At 44.6% G+C, this 22,668-nt stretch overlaps 1 protein-coding gene and 2 pseudogenes across 1 annotated transcript in view; 2 read left to right on the top strand and 1 right to left on the bottom strand.

Annotated features, from left to right (window-relative positions):
- Positions 1 to 14,905, top strand: part of LOC115831154 — a 70,512-nt pseudogene extending 55,607 nt beyond the window's left edge.
- On the bottom strand, positions 4,254 to 4,851 carry LOC100601457 (annotated as a pseudogene).
- A 3,461-nt stretch (positions 14,906 to 18,366) lies between the features above and the next one.
- LOC100582370 (RUN and FYVE domain-containing protein 2-like) overlaps positions 18,367 to 22,668 on the top strand; it is a 124,849-nt gene continuing 120,547 nt past the window's right edge. The window contains exon 1 of the mRNA XM_030797763.1: positions 18,367 to 18,378. Within this exon, the coding sequence (XP_030653623.1) occupies positions 18,367 to 18,378 (12 nt within the window). The remainder of the gene's footprint in view (positions 18,379 to 22,668) is intronic.

The raw sequence follows: 22,668 nt of genomic DNA, 5'->3' as shown, positions 1-22,668 counted from the left end.
AGAGACGGGGTTTCTCCATGTTGGTCAGGCTGGTCTTGCACTCCCAACCTCAGGTTATCCTCCTGCCTCGGCCTCCCACAGTGCTGGGATTATAGGCGTGAACTACTGCGCCCGGATTTTTTTTTTTTTTTTAATTGAAACTTCCACCAAGTAGCTGGGATTATGGGCGCGGCTATAGTGCCTGGCTTAACTGATATTTTGTCTTTAAAAAATTTCCCAAAAATTAGATTTAATAGATTGTTCCTTTACCTCCTTTGTCTAATGCTAGCACATTTTTGTCTAATATCTGTCCCTGTTATTGATAAATTAGAACTGGCTAAGATGTATATCTGGTTAATATTTTTATTAAATTAAACATTTTACTTTGAGGTAACTGTAGATTCACATGCAGTTATAAGAAATACTAGAGAGAACCTGTGTCCCCTTTATCCAGTGGTGACATCTTACAAGTCTGTAGTACAATGTCACACCCAGGATGTTGACATTGATACAGTCCCTATTCTATTACCACAAGATTCCTCATGTTGCACTTTTATAGTTGTATCCACTCTCCTGCCTTACCCCTCCTTAACCTGTGACAGCCATGACTCTGAGACTCTGATCTCCATTTTGATAATTTGGTCATTCGAGAATGTTAAGTAAATGTAGAAGCCTTTTAGGATTGGTGTTTTTCACTCAGCCTGATTCTCCAGAACTTCCCCCGGATAGTTATATGTGTTAATAGTTTGTTCCTTTTTGTTGCCGAGTATTTTTCCACAGCATGGATGTACTGCATTCTGTTTAACCATTCACCCTCTGAAAGTCTGGATTGTTTCCAGTTTTTGGATATTGTGAATAAAGCTGCTATAAACACTCATGTTACAGATTTTTGCGTAACATAAGTCTTCATTTCCCTGGGATAAATTCCCAGTACTACAATTTCTGGATTGATTGGTAGCTGCATGTTCATTTTTTTTTTTTTTTAATCTGCCAAACTGTTTTTCTAAGCAGGAACATTTCACATGTATGAATGATCTCCTCAGCATTTGGTGGCGATACAATTTTTTTTTTTTTTTTGAGATGGAGTCTCGCTTTGTCCCCCAGGCTGGAGTGCAGTGGTGCAATCTCGGCTCACTGCAAGCTCCACCTCCCAGGTTCATGCCATTCTCCTGCCTCAGCCTCCCGAGTAGCTGGGACTACAGGTGCCCGCCACCATGCCCAGCTAATTTTTTGTGTTTTTACTAGAGACGGGGTTTCATCGTGTTAGCCAGGATGGTCTCGATCTCCTGACCTGGTGATCCACCTGCCTCGGCCTCCTAAAGTGTTGGGATTATAGGCGTGAGCCACTGCACCAGGCTTTTTTTTTTTTTCTGAGATGGAGTTTGGCTCTGGCACCCAGGCTGGAGTGCAGTGGTGTGATCTGAGCTCACTGCAACCTTTGCCTCCCAGATTCAAGCAATTCTCCTGCCTCAGCCTCCTGAGTAGCTAGGATTACAGGCATGCGCCACCACGCCTGGCTAATTTTTTGTATTTTTAGTAGAGACGAGGTTTCACCATGTTGGCCAGGCTGGTCTTGAGCTCTCGACCTCGTGATCCACCCGCCTTGGCCTCCCAAAGTGCTGGGATTAGAGGTGTGAGCCACTGTGCCCAGCTGATACTATTTTTAATTTTAGCCATTTTGGTAGGTGTTTGGAGATTTTAATTTGCATTTACCCAATAGTTAAAATGTGTGTGTGTGTGTGTGTGTGTGTGTGTGTGTTTGAGACAAGGTCTTGCTCTGTTGCCCAGGCTGGAGTGCACTGGTGAGACCACGGCTTACTACAGCCCTGACCTTCTGGGCTCAGGTGATCTTTCTGTCTCAGCCTCCTGAGTAGCTGGAACTATACAGGTATGTACCACCACGCCTACCTAATATTTTAAATTTTTTTATGTTGTCCAGGCTGGTCTTGAACTCCTGGGTTCAAATGATCCTCCGACCTCTGTCTGCCTCCCAAAGTGTTGGGATTACAAGTGTGAGCCACTGCATCCAGCCATAATGTGGTGGGTTTTTTTGTGTTTTTGTTTTTGACACGTTATTGCCCAGGCTGGAGTGCAGTGGCGTGAACTCGGCTTACTGCAACCTCTGCCTCCCAGGTTCAAGTGATTCTCCTGCCTCAGCCTCCCAAGTAGCTGGGATTACAGGCATGCGCCACATATATATATTTTTTAGTAGAGACGGGGTTTCACCATGTTGTCCAGGCTGGTCTCGAACTCCTGACCTCAGGTGATCCACCCGCCTCAGCCTCCCAAAGTGCTGGGATTACAGGCTTGAGCCACCACACCCGGCCCATAATGAGGTTTTCATGTGCTTTTTTGTCATCTGTATCTCTTCTTCATGTTTTTGCCCATTTTGGATTATATGCTTTGTAGTGTTGAGTTTCGAGAATTTTTAAAATGCATATTCTAATACTAGCCCTTTAATGGATATGTGGTTTGCAGGTATTTTCTCCCACTCTATCACTTGCATTTTATCCTCCTCATAGCGTCTTATGCAGAACAAAAGATGGTTTTATTTATTTATTTGTTTGTTTGTTTGTTTGAGATGGAGTCTTGCTCTGTCGCCCAGGCTGGAGTGCAGTGGCACAATCTCGGCTCACTGCAAGCTCTGCCTCCCAGGTTCACGCCATTCTCCTGCCTCAGCCTCCCAAGTGTCTGGGACTATAGGCGCCCGCCACCACGCCTGGCTAATTTTTTGTATTTTTTTAGTAGAGACCGAGTTTCGCCGTGTTAGCCAGGATGGTCTCGATCTCCTCACCTTGTGATCTGCCCGCCTCGGCCTCCCAAAGTGCTGATATTACAGGTGTGAGCCACCGCACCCGGCCTATTTATTTATTTTTTGAGACGGACTCTCACTGTGTCACCCAGGACGGACTGCAGTGGTGTGATCTCCACTTACTGCAACCTCTGCCTCCCAGGTTCAAGCGATTCTCCTGCCTCAGTCTTTCAAGTAGCTGGGACTAGAGGCATGAGCCACCATGCCTGGCTAATTTTTGTATTTTTAGTAGAGATGAGGTTTCACTGTGTTGGCCAGGCTGGTCTCAAACTTCTGACCTCAGGTGATCCGCCCACCTCAGCCTCCCAAAATGCTGGGATTACAGGCGTGAGCCACTGTGCCCAGCCACAAAAGGTTTTTTTGAGGAAGTCCGGAATATACATTTTTTCCTTTTATAGATTATGCTTTTGGTCTCAAGTCTAAGAACTCTGTCTAGCCCCAGATGCTGAAGGTTTTCTTTTTTGAGACAGAATCTTCCTCTGTCACCTAGGCTGGAGTGCAATGGCCCGATCTTGGCTCACTGTAACCTCTGCCTCCCAGGTTCAAATGGTTCTCATGCCTCAGCTTCCCAAGTAGCTGGGACTACAGGCATGCACTACCATGCCTGGTTAATTTTTTGTATTTTTATTAGAGACAGGGTTTCCCTGTGGTGGCCAGGCTAGTCTTGAACTCCTGGCCTCAAGTGATTCACCCATCTTGGCCTCCCAAAGTGCTGAGATTACAGGTGTGAGACACAGTGCCTGGCCTGGTATTTTGTTTTTTGGGTTTTGGGGGGTTTTTTTGTTTTTTTTTTTTGAATTATGAAGCATTTCCCATTTTTGTTTATAAAATTATTAATTAAAATTGCAAAAGTAGATTTACAGAGCCTCAGGTAACAAAACAGGAAATGAAATGTTCCAGAGATGGCCGGGCATGGTGTCTCACGCCTGTAATCCCAGCACTTTGGGAGGCCGAGGCGGGTGGATCACGAGGTCAGGAGATCGAGACCATCCTGGCTAACACGGTGAAACCCCATCTCTACTAAAAATACAACAAATTAGCCAGATAGGGTGGCGGGCACCTGTAGTCCCAGCTACTCAGGAGGCTGAGGCAGGAGAATGGCCTGACCTGGGAGGCGGAGCTTGTGGTGAGCCGAGATCACCGCCACTGTACTCCAGCCTGGGAGACAGAGTGAGACTCTATCTCAAAAAAAAAAAAAAAAAAAAAAAAAAAAACATGGCCGGGCCCAGTGGCTCATGCCTGTAATCCCATCACTTTGGGACACCGAGGCGGGTGGATCACGAGGTCAGGCATTCGAGACCAGCCTGGCCAACATAATGAAACCCCGTCTCTCCTAAAAATACAAAAAATTAGCCGGGCATGGTGGCGGGCACCTGTAATCCCAGCTACTTGGGAGTCTTAGGCAGGAGAATCGCTTGAACCTGGGAGGTGGAGGTTGCAGTGAGCCAGGATCATGCCACTCCACTCCAGCCCGGGCTACAGAGCAAGACTCTGTCTCAAAAAAAAAAAAAAAGAAATGTTCCAGAGACATTCTGAAAAGTTCCAAAGAAACACACACTAGCCTAAAAATCTCAGTTAAACCATGGTTGCACAACAGGTTATATTTATTCCTGCATTTTCTCAATAAGTTCCTCCTTATATTTGCCTTTCTCTTTTCTGACTTGTCAAGACTTGGCTTTGTGTTCAATAATTTTTTTCTGATCCTTGTTGAGATTTAGCCTGGTGATAACCACCTTGCTTGGGTGAGTACCCACATGGACAGTTGCGCTGTTGGCCTACTCACGCTGCACCCGCTCGATGTACATGACATCTTTCTTTCTGTACACCTGGACCACCTTACCAATTTGCTGACCTTTGTAGTGTCCTTGAACTACCTGGACCTTGTCGTCCTTGCAGATGGGCGTGGAGAGGACATTGTACTTCTGCCGCAGCTCCTTGGAGAGGGGGGATGACGTGATCTTCCTGTGCACGTGCAAGGGGGCATTGAAGTGACGTTTGCGGTTTTTGCTGCAGTCCGAGTTCACGAAGGGATTGAACTTCATGGTGACACTCTGGCTAGCAGCGGCCTCAGGCCTGTTTTGGTTTTTTTTTTTGAGACAGTGACTCACTTTGTCACCCAGGCTGGAGTGCAATGGCATGAACATGGCTCACTGCAGCCTCGACCTCCTTGGCTCAAGTGATCCTCCTGCCTTAGCCCTCCAAGTAGGTGGGACTATAGGTGTATGCCACCATACTCAGCTTATTTTTGTATTTTTTGTAGAGACCGGTTTTTGCCATGTTGCTCGGGCTGGTCTCAAACTCCTGAGCTCCAGCAATCTGCAAAGTGTTGGGATTACAGGTGTGAGCCACTGTACCTGGCCCAGTTATCATATTTTTAGTTCTAAAATTTCCATTTTATTCTTTCTATCTTCTATTTCTTGGCTGAGACTTTGTTTTTTTGGTTCATATTCAAGCGTGTTCATAATCACTCATTAAATGTTGTTACCATGGCTACTTTACAATCTTGGTCAGATCTGACATCTCTGTCATTCTGGTGTTGGCATTTATAGATTGTCGTCTGTTTTCATTGAATTTGAGATTTTCCTGGTTTGTCTTGTAATGATTGATTTTTTTTATTGAAACATGATCATATTTTATTGTTACTGAAAACTTATGTTTTAGCTGACTTCCTCTCACTGCCGTGGTAGGGGAAGAGGGGGTACCACCTCATTCCTGCCAGGTGGGAGTCAAAGTCTGGGTTCTCCACTCAGCCGTCTTTGACCAAAGTGGGAGGTTCCTCGTTACCTCTGGGCCCGCTTGGTTGGCGTGGAAGTCTAGGCTTCTGATGTGGTCTCTACTAGCATGTGGGGTTGGTGCCAGTTACCAGTCATCGGGGATGAAAGACCTGACTCTGTACTTGGCTTTCTCTGACACCAGCCTGGTGGGTTGTGGGGCACCTTGTTACAGCCTTGAGAAGGGCAGAGATCTACTCTCCTCCATGTTTGCTGGTGTCTGTGGTTGTGGGGCTGTACATTTTTTCCAGTGATATTTGGCTAGAGTAGTTACTGTGTGAAAGTTTTCTGTCTAGCTAGGCTTTCCCTTTCCTGTTCCTTCAGCTAGAGAGAGCAGACTTTGGTTGCAGCTGTTTTTAGCACCCACTGGTGTGTTGTAGCTCTTTCGGTTCCAAATCTGGGATCTACGAGGCAAAAAGAAAGCCCAGGGAATCAACTACTGTGTTGTTTCTTTGGTCCTGAGCTCCCTAGCTGGTCTGCCTTCTCTCCACCTTTCAGAGTCTTCTTTTGTTGGTTTTATATATATAATGCCTAGGGATTTTAGTTGTCGTTTGTGGAAAGAATAAGGAAAAGTACTCCATCTTCCCAGAAGCAAAGTCCTGGTTGACATTAAACAAACAAACAAAAAACGAACTAACTTATTACCTCTTGAATGTTCCAGATTTCCACTGGGAAAGATCCAAATGTGAGCATTGTTCAATAGTGTCTGGAAAGTTTACTCGATTATTTTTAATTCGTAGAAAAAAAATTAAAATTTGCATGCTATAAATATTTCAGAATTAGATAATATTGGAGGATTCCTGATGCCATAGAACAAAAACCTTTTGATCTTTTCATTTCAAAAATGAGAGAAACAAAACTACATTTCTTTTACATATTAAATAACTGATCTGTTTTCCTTGTTTTTAGCTTATAATTGCAACAACGTGTATGGGAATAAACCATCCAATATTTTCCCATAAAATTTTTGATTTTTGTATTGTGGATGAAGCCTCTCAAATTAGCCAACCAATTTGTCTGGGCCCCCTTTTTTTTTCACGGAGATTTGTGTTAGTGGGGGACCATCAGCAGCTTCCTCCCCTGGTGCTAAACCGTGAAGCAAGGTAGGCAGACATTTAAGTGTTAATTTTAAACTGGATTATTTTCAAGGAACAGATTTAGTACACTGATAAACCTGAATCTGATTTATTGACAGAGCTCTTGGCATGAGTGAAGGCTTATTCAAGAGGCTGGAGCAGAATAAGAATGCTGTTGTACAGTTAACCGTGCAGTACAGAATGAACAAGTATTTGTAACAGTGTTAGCTAGGAGTGGTTTTCATGTTTGTTTCCATCTACCAAAACTAAAGTTATCTTTTGTAATTCCCTTAGTAAAATTATGTCCTTAAGTAATAAGCTGACCTACGAGGGCAAGCTGGAGTGTGGATCAGACAAAGTGGCCAATGCAGTGATAAACCTACCTCACTTAAAGATGTGAAGCTGGAACTGGAATTTTATGCTGACTATTCTGATAATCCTTGGCTGATGGGAGTATTTGAAGCCAGCAATCCTGTTTGTTTTCTTAATACAGACAAGGTAAAAAAAAAAAAAATTTTTTTCTCTTTAGTTTTTCTCATTTTGTCCTATTATTTAAATTTCTCAGTTTTCATTAGCATATGCCCTAATTAGAGCTTATCAGTTAAAAGGCAAAACTAGGCTGGGCGTGGTGGCTCACGCCTGTAATCCCAGCACTTTGGGAGGCCAAGGCGGGCGGATCACAAGATCAGGAATTCAAGACCAGCCTGGCCAACATGGTGAAACCCTGTCTCTACTAAAAATATAAAAAGTAGCTGGGCATGGTGGTGGGCGCCTGTAATCCCAGCTACTCAGGAGGCTGAGGCATGAGAATTGCTTCAGCCCGGGAGGCAGAGGTTGCAGTGAGCAGAGATTGCGCCGCTGCACTCCAGCCTGGGTGACAGAGCAAGACTTCCATCTCGAGGGGAAAAAAAAAGGCAAAACTAATGTACTTCTCATACTTCAACCCAAAATAGTCTTTTCTTTCTTTTTCCTTTCTTTTTCTTTTTCTTTTTCTTTTTTTGAGATGGAGTCTTGCTCTGTTGCCCAAGTGGTGTGATCTTGGCTCACTGCAACTTCCTCCTCCAGGATTCAAGTGATTCTCCTGCCTCAGGCACCCAAGTAGCTGGGATTACAGGCACCCACCACCACACCAGGCTAATTTTGTATTTTTAGTAGAGACAGGGTTTCACCATGTTGGCCAGGCTGGTCTTGAACTCCTGGCTTCAAATGATCAACCTGCTTCAGCCTCCTAGAGTGCTGGGATTATAGGTGTGAGCCACTGCACCTGGCCCAAAATAGTCTTTCTTTCTATAGGCCCAATATTTTTTGGAGGAGGTTTATTCTGGAGGTCAGTAGATGTCAAAATTGACTTTTGAAGAAGGAAAGCCACAAAGTGAACTCAAGGGTATAATTCTATTTCCTAGAAAAGGAAATGGCACTGATACTATCAAAGGTCTGGGTTTACAAATGGACAGTGGGTATAATAAATTGATGTCCTTTTAAAGACTTTTTAAAAAACAGACTTTAAACCTGGGCAGAGTGGCTCACACCTGTAATCCCAGCACTTTGGGAGGCCGATGGGGGTGGATCACCTGGGGTCAGGAGTTCGAGACCAGCCTGACCAACATGGTGAAACCCTGTCTCTACTAAAAATGCAAAACTTAACTGGGTGTGGTGGTGCGCCTGTAGTCCCAGCTACCTGGGAGGCTGAGGCAGGGGAATCGCTTGAACCTGGGAGGCGGAGGTTGCGGTGAGCCGAGATTGTGCCACTGCACTCCAGCCTGGGTGACAGAGTGAAACTCCATCTCAAAAAAATAAAAGGCTTTATTTTTTTAGAGCACTTTTAGGTTCATAGCAAAATTATGTGGAAAGTACGGAGGTTTCTCATAACCTCCCTCCCCCACATATGCACATGAAGACCTTTTTACAAACCGGTCATTAAACAGAAATCTGCACAATGACTTTTTTGTTTTTGTTTTTGTTTTTTTAAGATGGAGTCTTGCTCTGTCTCCCAGGCTGGAGTGCAGTGGTGCAATCTCCTGGTGTCTCAAAAAAAAAAAAAAAAAAAAAAAAAAAAAAAAAAAAAAATCAAGGTTGCTTAGGGATGATGTAGGAGGAAAGTAGTCTTTGAAGAGATGTATCAGGAGGTAGGGCAGCAGTTTTATCTGCTCCGTTATTTGTATAAAAGGGGACAAGAAAATGGAAGAGCACAGATATACGACCCAGATCTAAGTTTGTTTGTTTGTTTGATTCTGAGACGGAGTCTTACTCTGACTCTCAGGCTGGAGTGCAATGGCACTGTGTCAGCTCACTGCAACCTCCGACTCCCAGATTCAAGCAATTCTCCTTCCTCATCCTCCTGAGTAGCTAAGATTACAGGCACGCACACCACACCCAAATTTTTGTGTTTTTGGTAGAGATGGGGTTTCACCGTGTTGGCCAGGCTGGTCTCGAACTCCTGACCTTGTGATCTGCCTGCCTCGGCCTCCTAAAGTGCTGAGCCACCGTACCCGGCCACCCTAAGTTCAAATAGTAGTGCCACAGTTTATTGTGAGGCCTTGGGAAATTTACTTATTCTTTTCTGCCTTTGATTCCTGTAAAATGGGGGATAACAAAGTATGTGAAGCTCAGTGTGTGATCAGCTTTCGTAGGTATTTTAGCCTCAATCGTAGCATGTTTAAGATAGGTGGCCTCTGCGTGGCCTTCTGAAAGTGACTAATATTAATATCATTCGTTTTTGTTGATTCTTTCACCTTCATCTTTTAGACAAAGCTATTTTTCATCTCCAAATTGGTAGTATAGTCTTTATGGCCACTTGCGTACTTATAGTACTCTTTAGAGACTGTATTATCAGCAGGTTGTGTATTTTTCCACTTAGGTTCCAGCGCCAGAACAAGTTGAAAAAGGTGGTGTGAACAATGTAACAGAAGCCAAACTCATAGTTTTCCTAACCTCCATTTTTGTTGAGGTAATTTAGAATTTTCAAGGCTAACAAATATTAAAGTGCAGAATAATAGAATATTAGACTGTAAGACACTTACGATCTGGCATTAACTCTCATTTATTAAGGTAAGGGGGGGATTGAAGCCCCATTGTTTTTATTTTGAGAAAATGTATCTAAGACATGTAATATTTTATAATGACATTTGGAGTTTTCATTTACGATAATAACTTTTTGTAATGTCAGCTAATTCTAATTGAGACAATACTATGTTGTAGTGATTAGGAATTGGAAATTTTTCTGTGAAAGAAATAGAAGGTGAAATGTATTTCTTTGTACTGTGTGTGTGTGTGCACTGTTTTAGTGGCATATAATCTGTTACGTTCTCATGAAACTAAAAATTAAGGGAGCAATGTCTAAGGAATTATTTCATCGTGGGAAATATGGACAGATATAGAGCAAATTCAGTAATCGTATTCAGTCTTTGAGATAGGAAAGTCTGTTATAAACATCAGTTGGGCACATAATGTAAACATTTAATTATTAAATTCAGAAAACTTTGACTTAATCAGGATTTCTTTCGTTTAAATTGTGTCTTTTTCTATTTAGGCTGGATGCAATCCCTCTGATATTGGTATTATTGCACCGTACAGGCAGTAATTAAAGATCATCAATAATTTATTGGCACGTTCTTCTACTGGGATGGTCGAAGTTAATACAGTAGATAAATACCAAGGAAGGGACAAAAGTATTGTCCTGGTATCTTTTGTTAGAAGTAATAAGGATGGAACTGTGAGTTAATTGTGTTTGCTACTGATTCATTTGGGGAAGGGCTGGGCGCGGTGGCTCACAACTGTAATCCCAGCCCCCTGGGAGGCCGAGGCAGGTGGATCACCTGAGGTCAGGAGTTTGAGACCAGCCTGGCCAACATGGCGAAACCCTGTCTCTACTAAAAATACAAAAATTAGCCTGGCATGGTGGCAGGCGCCTGTAATCCCAGCTACTTGGGAGGCTGAGGCAGGAGAATTGCTTGAACCCAGAAGGTGGAGGTTGCAGTGAGCCGAGATCGCACCATTGACTCCAGCCTGGGTGACAGAGCAAGACTCTGTCTCAGAAAAAAAAAAAGAAAAAATTGTGGTTTAACATTGAGAACATGTGGACACAAAGAGGGGAACAACATACACCATGGCCTTTAGGGGGTTGGGGGTGAGGGGTGAGAACTTAGCGGATGGGTCAACAGGTGCAGCAAACTGCCATGGCACATGTATACCTATGTAACAAAACTGCACGTTCTGCAGATGTATTCTGTTTTGTTTTTTTTTTTTTTTTAAGAAAATAAAATTGTGGTTTAAAAGAACACATAAAACATACATCTTACTTTTTTTTTTTTTTGAGATGGCATTTCCTCTTGTTGCCCAGGCTGGAGTGCAGTAGTGAGATCTCAGCTCACTGCAATCTTCGCCTCCCAGGTTCAAGTGACTCTTCCGTCTCAGCCTCCTGAGTAGCTGGGATTACAGGCATCTGCCATCTTGCCCAGCTAATTTTTGTACTTTTTTAGAGACGGGGTTTCACCATGTTGTCCAGGCTGGTCTTGAACTCCTGACCTCGGATGATCCGTCTGCCTCGGCCTCCCAAAGTGCTGGGATTCCAGGCGTGAGCCACCGCGCCCAGCCCATCTTACCATTTTTAGGTGTACGGTTTAATTAGTGTTGAGTACATTCATACTGTTGTTCAACAGATCTCTGGAACTTTTTCATTTTCAAATCTAAAACTCTGTATTCGTGATTAACCACCCATTTTCTTCTTCCCCAGCACCTGTAACCACCATTCTACATTCTATCTCTGAATTTGACTAATCTAAGTACCTCATATGAGTAGAATTGTACAGCATTTATCTTTTTTGACTACCTTATTTCACTTAGCCAGCTAGTTCATCCTGTTGTAGTATGCGACAGAATTTCCTTCCTTTTTAAGACTGAATAATATTCCATTGTCTCTATATACCACATTTCATTTATCCATGTATCTGTCAGATGGAATGGTTGCTTCCACCTCTTGGCTGTTGTAATTGAGGCCTGTTTAATATAAAATCTTCCTTGTATACTTTCAAATTTATAGACAATTCAGGTTTGTTATTTTTTTTTTTTTTTTTTTTGGGGAGATGAGATCTGGCTCTGATACCCAGACTGGAGTGCAATGACACAGTCTTGACTCACTGTAATATCCACCTCCCTGGCTCAGTGATTCTCCCATCTCAGCCTCCTGAGTAGCTGGGATTACAGGCGTGTGCCACCATACCCAGTTAAGTTTTGTATTTTTTGTAGACAGCCATGTTGCCCAGGCTTGTGGGCAACTCCTGAGCTCTAGCAATCCTCCCACCTTGTCCTCCCAAATAGTTTTTTTGTTTGTTTTCTTATTTTTACCTCTCCTTAGTTCATTTTTCTCAACTGTATAATACATCCATATGGTTTTAAAATATACATAATAAAAGGTTTCCTTTGTACTCCATCCCTCATCTACTCAGTTCTTACCTCAGATAGTCTCCCTTTTTTTTGAGAGAGAGAGTTTCCCTTTGTCACCCAGGTCGGAGTATGGAGGCATGGTTATGGCTCACTGCATCCTTGACTTCCTGGGCTCAAGCAGCCCTGGCTCAGTGATCCTTTCATCTCAGCCTCCTGAGTAGCTGGGACCATAGGTGCACACCACCACGCCTGGCTTATTTTTGTGTATTTTGTAGAGATCGGATCTCACTGTGTTGCACGGGCTGGTCTTGAACTTCTGGTCTCCAGTGATCCACCTGCCTTGGCCTCCCAAATTACTGGGATTACAGGCATGAGCCACTACACCTGGCCCCATTCTAGTCTTAAATTTGCACAGGTGTCCATTGCGTAGGGATGTGTTGTAATATATTTAACCATTCTTTTGAACTTGAATAATTGAAAATTATATTTCTTTTTTTATTAATTTTTTTTTGCACACAAAAACAATAAACATTTTCTAAAAATACATACAAACAAAAAGATGCGTATCAAACATATTGTCTGGGAAGTGAGGAGCGCCTCTGCCCGGCCACCCATCGTCTGGGAAGTGAGGAGCGCCTCGGCCCGGCCGCCCGTCTGGGAAGTGAGGAGCGCCTCTGCCCGGCCGCCCCGTCTGGGAAGTGAGGAGCGCCTCTGCCCGGCCACCCATCGTCTGGGAAGTGAGGAGCGCCTCTGCCTGGCCACCCGTCATCTGGGAAGTGAGCACTTCTGCCCGGCCACCCATCGTCTGGGAAGTGAGGAGCGCCTCTGCCCGGCCACCTATCGTCTGGGAAGTGAGGAGCGCCTCTGCCCGGCCACCTCTCATCTGGGAAGTGAGGAGCGCCTCTGCCCGGCCGCCACCCCGTCTGGGAAGTGAGGAGCGTCTCTGCCCGGCCGCCCCGTCTGGGAAGAAGTGAGGAGCGCCTCTGCCTGGCCGCCCCCTCTGGGAAGTGAGGAGCGCTTCTGCCTGGCCGCCCCATCTGGGAAGTGAAAATTATATTTCTTACAGGTTGGTGAACTCTTGAAAGATTGGCAATGTCTTAATGTTGCTATAACCGGAGCCAAACATAAACTGATTCTTCTGGGGTGTGTGCCCTCACTAAACTGCTATCCTCCTTTGGAGAAGCTGCTTAATCATTTAAACTCAGAAAAATTAATACCCTTCTTCTTCTGTATATGGTCACATTTGATTGCACTGTTGTGAGTATTTATTTACTTGTTTAAATTAAAGCTCTCACTATGTTGCGTAAGCTGGTCTTGAACTCCTGGGCTCATGCGATCCTCCCACCTAGGCCTCCCAAAGTGCTGTGATTACAGACGTGAGCCATGGCCCCCAGCCTATAACCTTTTTTTAATCCAGAACAATTGATTAGATTCAAATGGAGTATCATTTATTTTAAATACAGGGCCTTGCTTTGTCAACCAGGCTGCAGTGCAGTGATATGATCAGAGCTCACTGCACCCTCAATCTCCCAGGCTAAAGTGACCTTCCTACCTCAGCCTCCCCAGTAGCTGGGCCCACAGGTGCATGCCACCATGCCCAGCTAATTTTTGTATTTTTTTGTAAAGACAGGGTTTCACTATGTTGCCCAGGCTGGTTTTGAACACCTGGGCTCAAGTGATTCACTTGCCTCCTCCCAAAGTGCTGGGACTACAGGTGTCAGCCACCACATTCAGCCTTCTTTTTTTCCCCAAGAAGTGGTGCCTAACTTCACTCAGGCTGGAGTGTAGTGGCGGGATCACTACTCACTGCAATCTTGACCTCTTGGACTCAAATAGTCCTCCCACCTTACCTTTCTGAGTATCTGAGACCACAGGTACGTACCACCATGCCTGGCTAATTTTTTAAAAATTTTAATAGGAGGTGAGCCACTGCACCTGGCCTTAAGATAAATCGTTTTTTAAAAATGTGTATGGGCTGGGCCCGGTGGCTCATGCCTGTAATCCTAGCACTTTGGGAGGCCGAAGCAGGTGGATCGCGAGGTTGAGATTGAGACCATCCTGGCTAACATGGTGAAACCCCATCTCTACTAAAAATACAAAAATTAGCTGGGCATGGTGACGTGCGCCTGTAGTCCCAGCTACTCAGGATGCTGAGGCAGGAGAATCACTTGCACCTGGGAGGCGGAGGTTGCAGTGAGCCGAGATTTAACCTGGTGGCAGAGCGAGACTCCGTCTCAAAAAACAAAACAAACAAAACAAAAAAAAAACAGTGTGTGAAGTTCTTAGGCTTCATAAGAACTTCATACTTCTTATGAAGGTATGAAGTAGGCTAAGATATATAACTCTGAGGCCGGGCGCGGTGGCTCACACTTGTAATCCCAGCACTTTGGGAGGCTGAGAAAGGTGGATTACCTGAGGTTGGGAGTTCGAGACCAGCCTGACCAACATGGAGAAACCCTGTCTCTACTAAAAATACAAAATTAGACGGGCATGGTGGCGCATGCCTGTAATCCCAGCTACTCGGGAGGCTGAGGCAGGAGAATCGCTTGAACCCGGGAGGCAGAGGTTGCGATGAGCCGAGATCGCACCATTGCACTCCAACCTGGGCAACAAGAGCGAAACTCCATCTCAAAAAAAAAAAAAAAAAGATAAATAACTCTTACTGCTTAGGGGCATAATTATTCATTGAATGCCATAAAGATCCTTATTTTTTTGTGTGTGGTCCTGTAAGTCAAATTACAAAATGTTAAATAATAACATCATAAATTTATGCCATTCCATATTGTGCTAAATATTTCTTCCTTAATTTATTTTACATCATTGATCTTCCATCAAGAGAACATGAAAGTCTTTGCCACATATTGGTTGACTTTCAAAGAGAATAAAACACTATTTCCCTTGCCTTTTCATACTAGGGCAGTATCTCCTCTAGCTAGTGCTTATACAGAAATTCTATCACCATACAAAATTTAATGCAGTATTTATGTTTTTAAGCACAGGTGTACCGAAAACTGTGAAAAATCTAAATTTATGGGTTCTATACATGCATTTTTGCCTGACCTAGAGAAAGAGTTTGATAGATTTTTACCAGCTTTGAAGATGGATTAACTGTTGACTTTGAGCTTTAAACTTTTAAGTCAGACATTTCAGGACTAATTTGATTTTGTAGATATCATTGTAAGAACTTTATTTGAAAGACTGAATAAAGGGATTTGATTTGTTTTCATCATTTAAGCACAGTCTTGTGATGATGATAACGTAAGTATGATTCTTTTCTGTATTTTGAGGTCCCTAATCCAAAGCCCATTTTGCTAGGATTTTTTCTGCTATCAGATGTGTTTTCACTCTAAACTTGAATTGATTACTTCCTGTTAATTTTCTTTTTTTTCACTTTTTTTAATTTATTTTTTTGCACACAAAACAATAAACATTTTCTAAAAATACATACAAACAAAAAGATGCGTATCAAACATATTAGGAAGGTTGCACATGGGAAGACGGGGAATAGAAATGGGAAGTGGGAATTAAAGAAAATGAATGAGAGAGGGACTTTGTATGGATCAATGATAATAACTCAATCCTCTATTTGACAAAGAAGAAGGAGAAGGAAGAGGAAGAAAAAGAAAGTGGGATAAAGGATCAGAAAGGGAGGAAAATAGAAAAAATTAGAGTATGACTCCAGTATGTTTTGTTGTCGCTGGGTTGGTTGGTTGGTTTGTCTGTTGTATTTTTCATATGTTTCGCCATGTTGGCCAGGCTGGTCTCAAACTCCTAGCCTGAAGTGATCAACCCGCCTCGGCCTCCCAGAGTGCCGGGACCACAGGCGTGAGCCACCACGTCCAGCCCCCACATTGTTTCTGGCCTCTGTGGTAGACCTCCCAGACAGGGCCGTCGGGCAGAGGCGCTCCCCACATCCCAGACGGGGCAGCCGGGCAGAGGCGCTCCTCACTTCCCAGACGGGGCAGCCGGGCAGAGGCCCTCCTCACTTCTTCCCAGACGGGGCCGTCGGGCAGAGGTGCTCCCCACATCCCAGACGGGGCAGCCGGGCAGAGACGCTCCTCACTTCCCAGACGGGGTGGCGGCCGGGCAGAGACGCTCCTCACTTCCCAGATGATGGGTGGCCGGGCAGAGGCGCTCTTCACTTCCCAGACGGGGCGGCCGGGCTGAGGCGCTCCTCACTTCCCAGACGGGGCGGCCGGGCAGAGGCACTCCTCACTTCTTCCCAGACGGGGCGGCCGGGCAGAGGTGCTCCTCACTTCTTCCCAGACGGGGCGGCCGGGCAGAGGCGCTCCTCACTTCCCAGATGATGGGTGGCCGGGTAGAGGCGCTCCTCACTTCCCAGACGATGGGTGGCCGGGCAGAGGCGCTCCTCACTTCCCAGACGATGGGTGGCCGGGCAGAAGTGCTCCTCACTTCCCAGACGATGGGTGGCCGGGCAGAAGTGCTCCTCACTTCCCAGACGATGGGTAGCCAGGCAGAGGCACTCCTCACTTCCCAGAGGATGGGTGGCCGGGCAGAGGCGCTCCTCACTTCCCAGACGGGGCGGCCGGGCAGAGGCGCTCCTCACTTCCCAGATGGGTTGGCCGGGCAGAGGCGCTCCTCACTTCCCAGACGATGGGTGGCCGGGCAGAGGCGCTCCTCACTTCCCAGACGATGGGTGGCCGGGCAGAGGCGCTCCTCACTTCCCAGACGGGGCGGCCGGGCAGAGAGGCTTCCCACCTCCCAGACGGGGCGGCGGCCCCGGCAGGGGCTGCAATCTCAGCATCCTGGGAGGCCAAGGCAGGCGGCTGGGAGGCGGAGGCTGCAGCAAGCCAAGACCACGCCACCGCACTCCAGCCCAGGCAACACCGAGCACCGCACCGAGTGAGCGAGACTCTGTCTGCAGTCCCAGCACCTCGGGAGGCCGAGGCGGGCAGAGCACTCGGGGTCAGGAGCTGCAGACCAGCCTGGCCAACATGGCGAAACCGCGCCTCCAGGCAAAGGAGAAAAAGCAGGCAGTGGTGGTGGCACGCGCCAGCAATCCCAGGCAGCCCGCAGGCCAGGGCAGGAGAATCACGGGAGCCGGAGGCAGGGGGTCTGCAGTGAGCCGACTAGATTCCAGCCGGGGCCACAGAGGTAAAAGAAAGGAGAAGGAAGGAAGGAAGGAAGGAAGGGAGGGAGGGAGGGAGGGAGGGAGGAGGGACGGACGGAGGAGGGAGGGAGGGAGTGAGTTGGAAGGAAGGAAGGAAGGAAGGACTGTTAATTTTCTATCCTCCCTTACTATCCCCCTTTTTTGTTTTCAGTAGTCAGTATTTTAGAGTAGATTTTGATATAAAAGAAAATAATTCTTACATCATCTTTTGCAACAAATTTTGTTTTCTGAATTGATAATAAATTTAAAAAGTTGATTCCTATTTTCACATATGTTCATATGCCCCTATGTTTGGGGGTATCACTCAGTTTTCCTTTTTTGTGTAAAGATGTTTTGTAAAACAAAATTGTCTCAAAGTGATTATATTATATATATATATAAAGTAACAGATTTTAACAAAGGTTAAAAGATTCTTTGGGTAACAGATTCTTCTGGGGGTTAGAAATCTTCCATTTCTCTTGAGGGTTTTTTTTAATGAATGTTAAATATGTTAAAATTTTTATTTCTACCTCATGTGTTTTTTTAAATTATTACTTGAAGTTTTTTATTTAATAAAATTTTTCTACTAATGGATCTTACTGTGTCAATTATTATTAATACTGAATAATAATTAAACTCAGGGTTATCCAGAATGTTTTTTTTTTTTTTTTTTTTTTGAAACAGAGTCGCCCAGGCTGGAGTGCAGTGGTGCGATCTCGGCTCACTGCAAGCTCCGCCTCCTGCGTTCACGCCATTTTCCTGCCTCAGCCTCCCAAGTAGCTGGGACTACAGGCACCCGCCACCACGCCTAGCTAATTTTTTTTTTTTTTGTATTTTTAGTAGAGACGGAGTTTCACCATGTTAGCCAGGATGGTCTCGATCTCCTGACCTCGTGATCCACCCACCTTGGCCTCCCAAAGTGCTGGGATTACAGGCATGAGCCACCGTGCCTGGCCGCATGTTTTCTAATAGTGACAAATGAAGTATTGATCATGCTAGAAAGCTGAAACCAAGCAGCATTGATATTATAAAGAGATTTATGAAGGGCACACAGGATGGGCTTGATCATGGAGAGGGGTTATAGATTAGATAGGACAAACGGGAAAGGTTGCTGTGATGAAACTTAAATATTGGTTAGATATAATGAGAGTATAAATCAGGAAGGAATCTGATGGTAATTTCAGTTCCTGGGAATGAAATGAATAAGAAAGTCCTTTTGCTTCATTACAGGTTCGTATGGCCCGAAAAGTAAAGCTCCATAGAAGAGAACCTGGGGATGTGTTCTGTGTTTCCTTTTTTTTTTTTTGGATCTGTCTTGGTGATAAGAGTCTAGCCATTTAATTGTTTAAAAGAGTTAGGAAGCTGGGCATGGTGGCTCACGCCTGTATTCCCAGCACTTTGGGAGGCTGAGGCAGGTGGATCACCTGAGGTCAGGAGCTCGAGACCAGCCTGGCCAACATGGTGAAACCCTGTCTCTATTAATAATACAAAAAGATTAGCCGGGTGTGGTGGCCGGCACTTGTAATCCCAGCTACTCAGGAGGCTGAGGCAGGAGAATCGCTTGAACCTGGGAGGCAGAGGTTGCAGTGAGCTGAGATTGCGCCACTGCACTCCAGCCTGGGTGACAAGAGCAAGACTCCATCTCAAAAAAAACAAACAAAAAAAAGTATAAAGCCACGATGCGAAGACAATGTGGCTGTTCCAGTGGCTCCTCTCCTGAATCAGTTCAGAGTTCCTGTCCCCTTCCCCCTGACTTCCCTCTTCCTGCTGTCTCTGATTCCTTTCTTTTCTCCCTATTCCTGGCTGTCTAATGGCAGGTTTTCCCCAGAGCTCCAAGTCTGGTTTGGTCCTCTTCTTTCTCCTTGGACAGTCACTGGCTTCACCCATCACCCATGTGGCTATTTACTCAACTTGTACTACACCCTGTCTTCCAAGTTATAGTTATATAGCTGCCTTCCAGCCAATGCCTTCAGAATATTCTGTGAACATTTTAGACTTAGTACAAAGAAATTGGAAATTTCCATCTTCATTTAATGCCTTCCTCCTGTGATCCCTATTTCTATAAATGACATCATCTCACAGTTTTCTGAGCTTAAATATCTTGGCATAATTTTTCTTTCTTTAAAACATTTTTGGCCTGGGCACGGTGGCTTATGCCTGTAATCCCAGCACTTTGGGAGGCCGAGGCGGGTGGATCAACTGAGGTCAGGAGTTCAAGACCAGCCTGGCCAACATGGTGAAACCCCATCTCTACTAAAAATACAAAAATTAGCCAGATGTGGTGGCGGGCGCCTGTAATCCCAGCTACTAGGTAGGCTGAGCTAGGAGAATCACTTGAACCCGGGAGGCGGAGGTTGTAGTGAGCCGAGATCGCGCCATTGCACTCCAGCCTGGGCAACAAGAGCAAAACTCCGTCTCAAAAAAAAAAAAAAAAACCAAAACATTTTCCCCCTCTAATTACAGAGCAGTACATTATTTTAGTAAGAATTTCAAACACTACATATTTTAGAAAATGAAATTTCTGTTTTTTTTTTTTTTTTTTTTTTTTTTTGAGATGGAGTCTAGCTCTGTTGCCCAGGCTGGAGTGCAGTGGCAAAATCTCAGCTCATTGCAACCTCCACCTCCCAGGTTCAAGCGATTCTCCTGCCTCAGACTCCCGAGTAGCTGGGATTACAGGCACCTGCCACCACGCCCAGCTAATTTTTGTATTTTTAGTAGAGTCGGCGTTTCACTGTGTCGGCCAGGCTGATCTCGAACTTCTGACTTCATGATCCGCCCACCTCGGCCTCCCAAGGTGCTGGGATTACAAGCATGAGCCACCGTGCCTGGCCAAAAAATGAAATTTATTTGTAATTTCATCCTTTACTAATTACATAGTTTGGTCTATGATGATCTAGGCTAGTATTTAAACCAAAATTACCACACCCACAATAAGAAATCCGTTTTACATCATGACTCAATGTAGATTTGTGTATGAATATGCATCTGAAACAATACTGTCATAAAACAATATTTACCCTTTCTGTATGTGATATACCCTGATTTGTTCCACCCTATTCCATTAAAAACAAAGTGTGGCCGGGCACGGTGGCTCATGCCTGTAATACCAGCACTTTGCGAGGTTGAGGTGGGTGGATCACTTGAGGTCAGGAGTTCGAGACCAGCCTGGCCAACATGGTAAAACCCCGTCTCTACTAAAAATAGAAAAGTTAGCTGGGCATGGTGGTGCACGCCTGTAATCCCAGCTACTCGGGAAGCTGAGGCACAAGAATCGCTCGAACCCAATTCAAGCAGGTGGAGGTGGAGGTTGCAGTGAGCCAAGATCATGCCATTGCACTCCAGCCTGGGTGACAGAGCAAGACTCTGTCTCAAATAAAATAAAATAAAAAAAAAAAAAAAAAAAAAAAAAAAAAAAAAAAAAAAAAAAAAAAAAAAAAAAAAAAAAAAAAAAAAAAAAAAAAAAAAAAAAAAAAAAAAAAAAAAAAAAAAATAAATAAAAGCAAAGCTAACTGCAACCTGTTAAAATTGCTTTCAGGTCCCACTAGTAGGTCGGAACCCATGTTTTGTAATAGTGATTATTCTTTAATGGCGTCTTTGTGTATTTGTTGTAACCATACGAAACTATTTTTGCTGTTCCTGTGCATGCCTATTCTGTTTCCCATTTGATCTGCTTTCTAGATTTGTCTGTTCCTCCATCACCATTTAGGCATCTCTGCCCACTTAGAAAGACTTTAAGATGCCACCTTCTCCAAAAAACCTTTTCTGATTTTTCTCCCAGCCAAAAGAATTATCTTCATCTTTATACAGTACTGTAACAGTACCTATATGGAGCTTCATAGCATTTATTGCTTTTATTTTTTTTTTTTTTAAGAGATGGAGTCTCTGTTGGCCAGGCTAGAGTGCATGGCAGGATCTTAGCTCACTGCAACCTCAAATTCCTGGCCTCAAGTGGTCCTTCTATCACAGTCTCCTGAGTAGCTAGGACTACTGGTGCACACCACTACGCCCAGGTAACTAAAAAAAATTTGTTTTTAGAAACAGGGTCTTGCTATGTTGGCCAGGCTAGTCTGGAACTTCAGGCCTCACGCAATCCTTCTTCCTCAGCCTCTGAAAGTACTTGGATTACAGGCACGAGTTACCACATCTGGCTGTTTACTGCTTTTTTTTTTTTTTTTTTGAGACGGAGTCTCGCTTTGTTGCCCAGGCTGGAGTGCAGTGGTGAGATCTTGGATCACTGTAGCCTCTGCCTCCCGGGTTCCAGCGATTCTCCTGCCTCAGCCTTCCAGGTAGCTGGGATTACACCCACGCACCACCACGCCTGGCTAATTTTTGTATTTATTTTTAGTAGAGACGAGGTTTCACCATGTTAGCCAGACTGGTCTCGAACTCCTGACCAGGTGATCCTCCCACCTTGGCCTCCCAAAGTGCTGGGATTACAGGCATGGGCCACTGCACCCGGCCTGTTTACTGCTTTTTTAAAGCAGCAGTTGTAATTAGTAGGATACTTTAATATTTATCAATATTTTTCATGGATATTTTCTCAATTGAATTAAACCCTATAGAGAACCTATCATAGATAGTCTGTGTTAGCATATGACCCATGGCAAGTCATTGCCAGAACCCACGTTTTCTGATTAGGAATTCTGCAATTTTCCTGGCCATTATGTGTATCTCCTTTACCCCCCAGCATGGTAACATTTTCCAGGTGCTATACAAATGTTCAGAAGCATTACAATTGTCATTGTAAGAAAATCATGTCTTGAGCCAGCTAAGGCTATGGCTGAAAGCTCTGTGGCATGATGTGACAAGCTGGTCCACTTGGATTCAGTGGACCATATTGCTCATGAAAAAGATGACTTGTAGCCTGGGTACAGTGGCTTATGCCTATAATCCCAGCACTTTGGAAGGTTGAGTCAGGAGGATCACTAGAGGCCAGGAGTTTGAGACCAGCCTGGGCAACATAGTGAGACCCCATCTCTACAAAAAGTAAAATAAAAATTAATGGTAGCTAAATGATAACTCATGAACACAAAGAAGGGAAAAGCAAGGCCAGGTGCGGTTGCTCATGCCTGTAATCCCAACACTTTGAGAGGCTGAGGCGGGTGGATCACTTGAGCTGAGGTGTTCGAGACCATCCTGGCCAACATGGTGAAACCCTGTCTTAAAAAAAAAAGAAAAAGAAAAAAAAAGGAACAACAGACACTGGGGTCTACTTGAAGGTGGAGGATGGGAGGAGGGAGAGGAGCAGAAAAGATAACCACTGGATACTGGACTTAACTGGGTGATGAAATAATCTGTGCAGCAAACCCCCATGACATGAGTTCACCTATGCAACCAACCTTCACATGTACCCTCAAACCTAAAATAAAAGCCTAAACAAACAAACACACACACACACACAATAGTTTAGGGGAAAAAGTAATCACAGTGCCCCCGCCCACACATCATAACTATTAACATTTTCATGTACTTTACTCAGTCTCTTACTTATGCATTTATTTTTCTAACTATGTATATATATATATGTATAGATATATA

This window comes from Nomascus leucogenys, chromosome 18, assembly GCF_006542625.1.
Source record: "Nomascus leucogenys isolate Asia chromosome 18, Asia_NLE_v1, whole genome shotgun sequence".
NCBI lineage: Eukaryota > Metazoa > Chordata > Mammalia > Primates > Hylobatidae > Nomascus > Nomascus leucogenys.
This window is presented reverse-complemented; position numbering and strand designations above follow the sequence as displayed.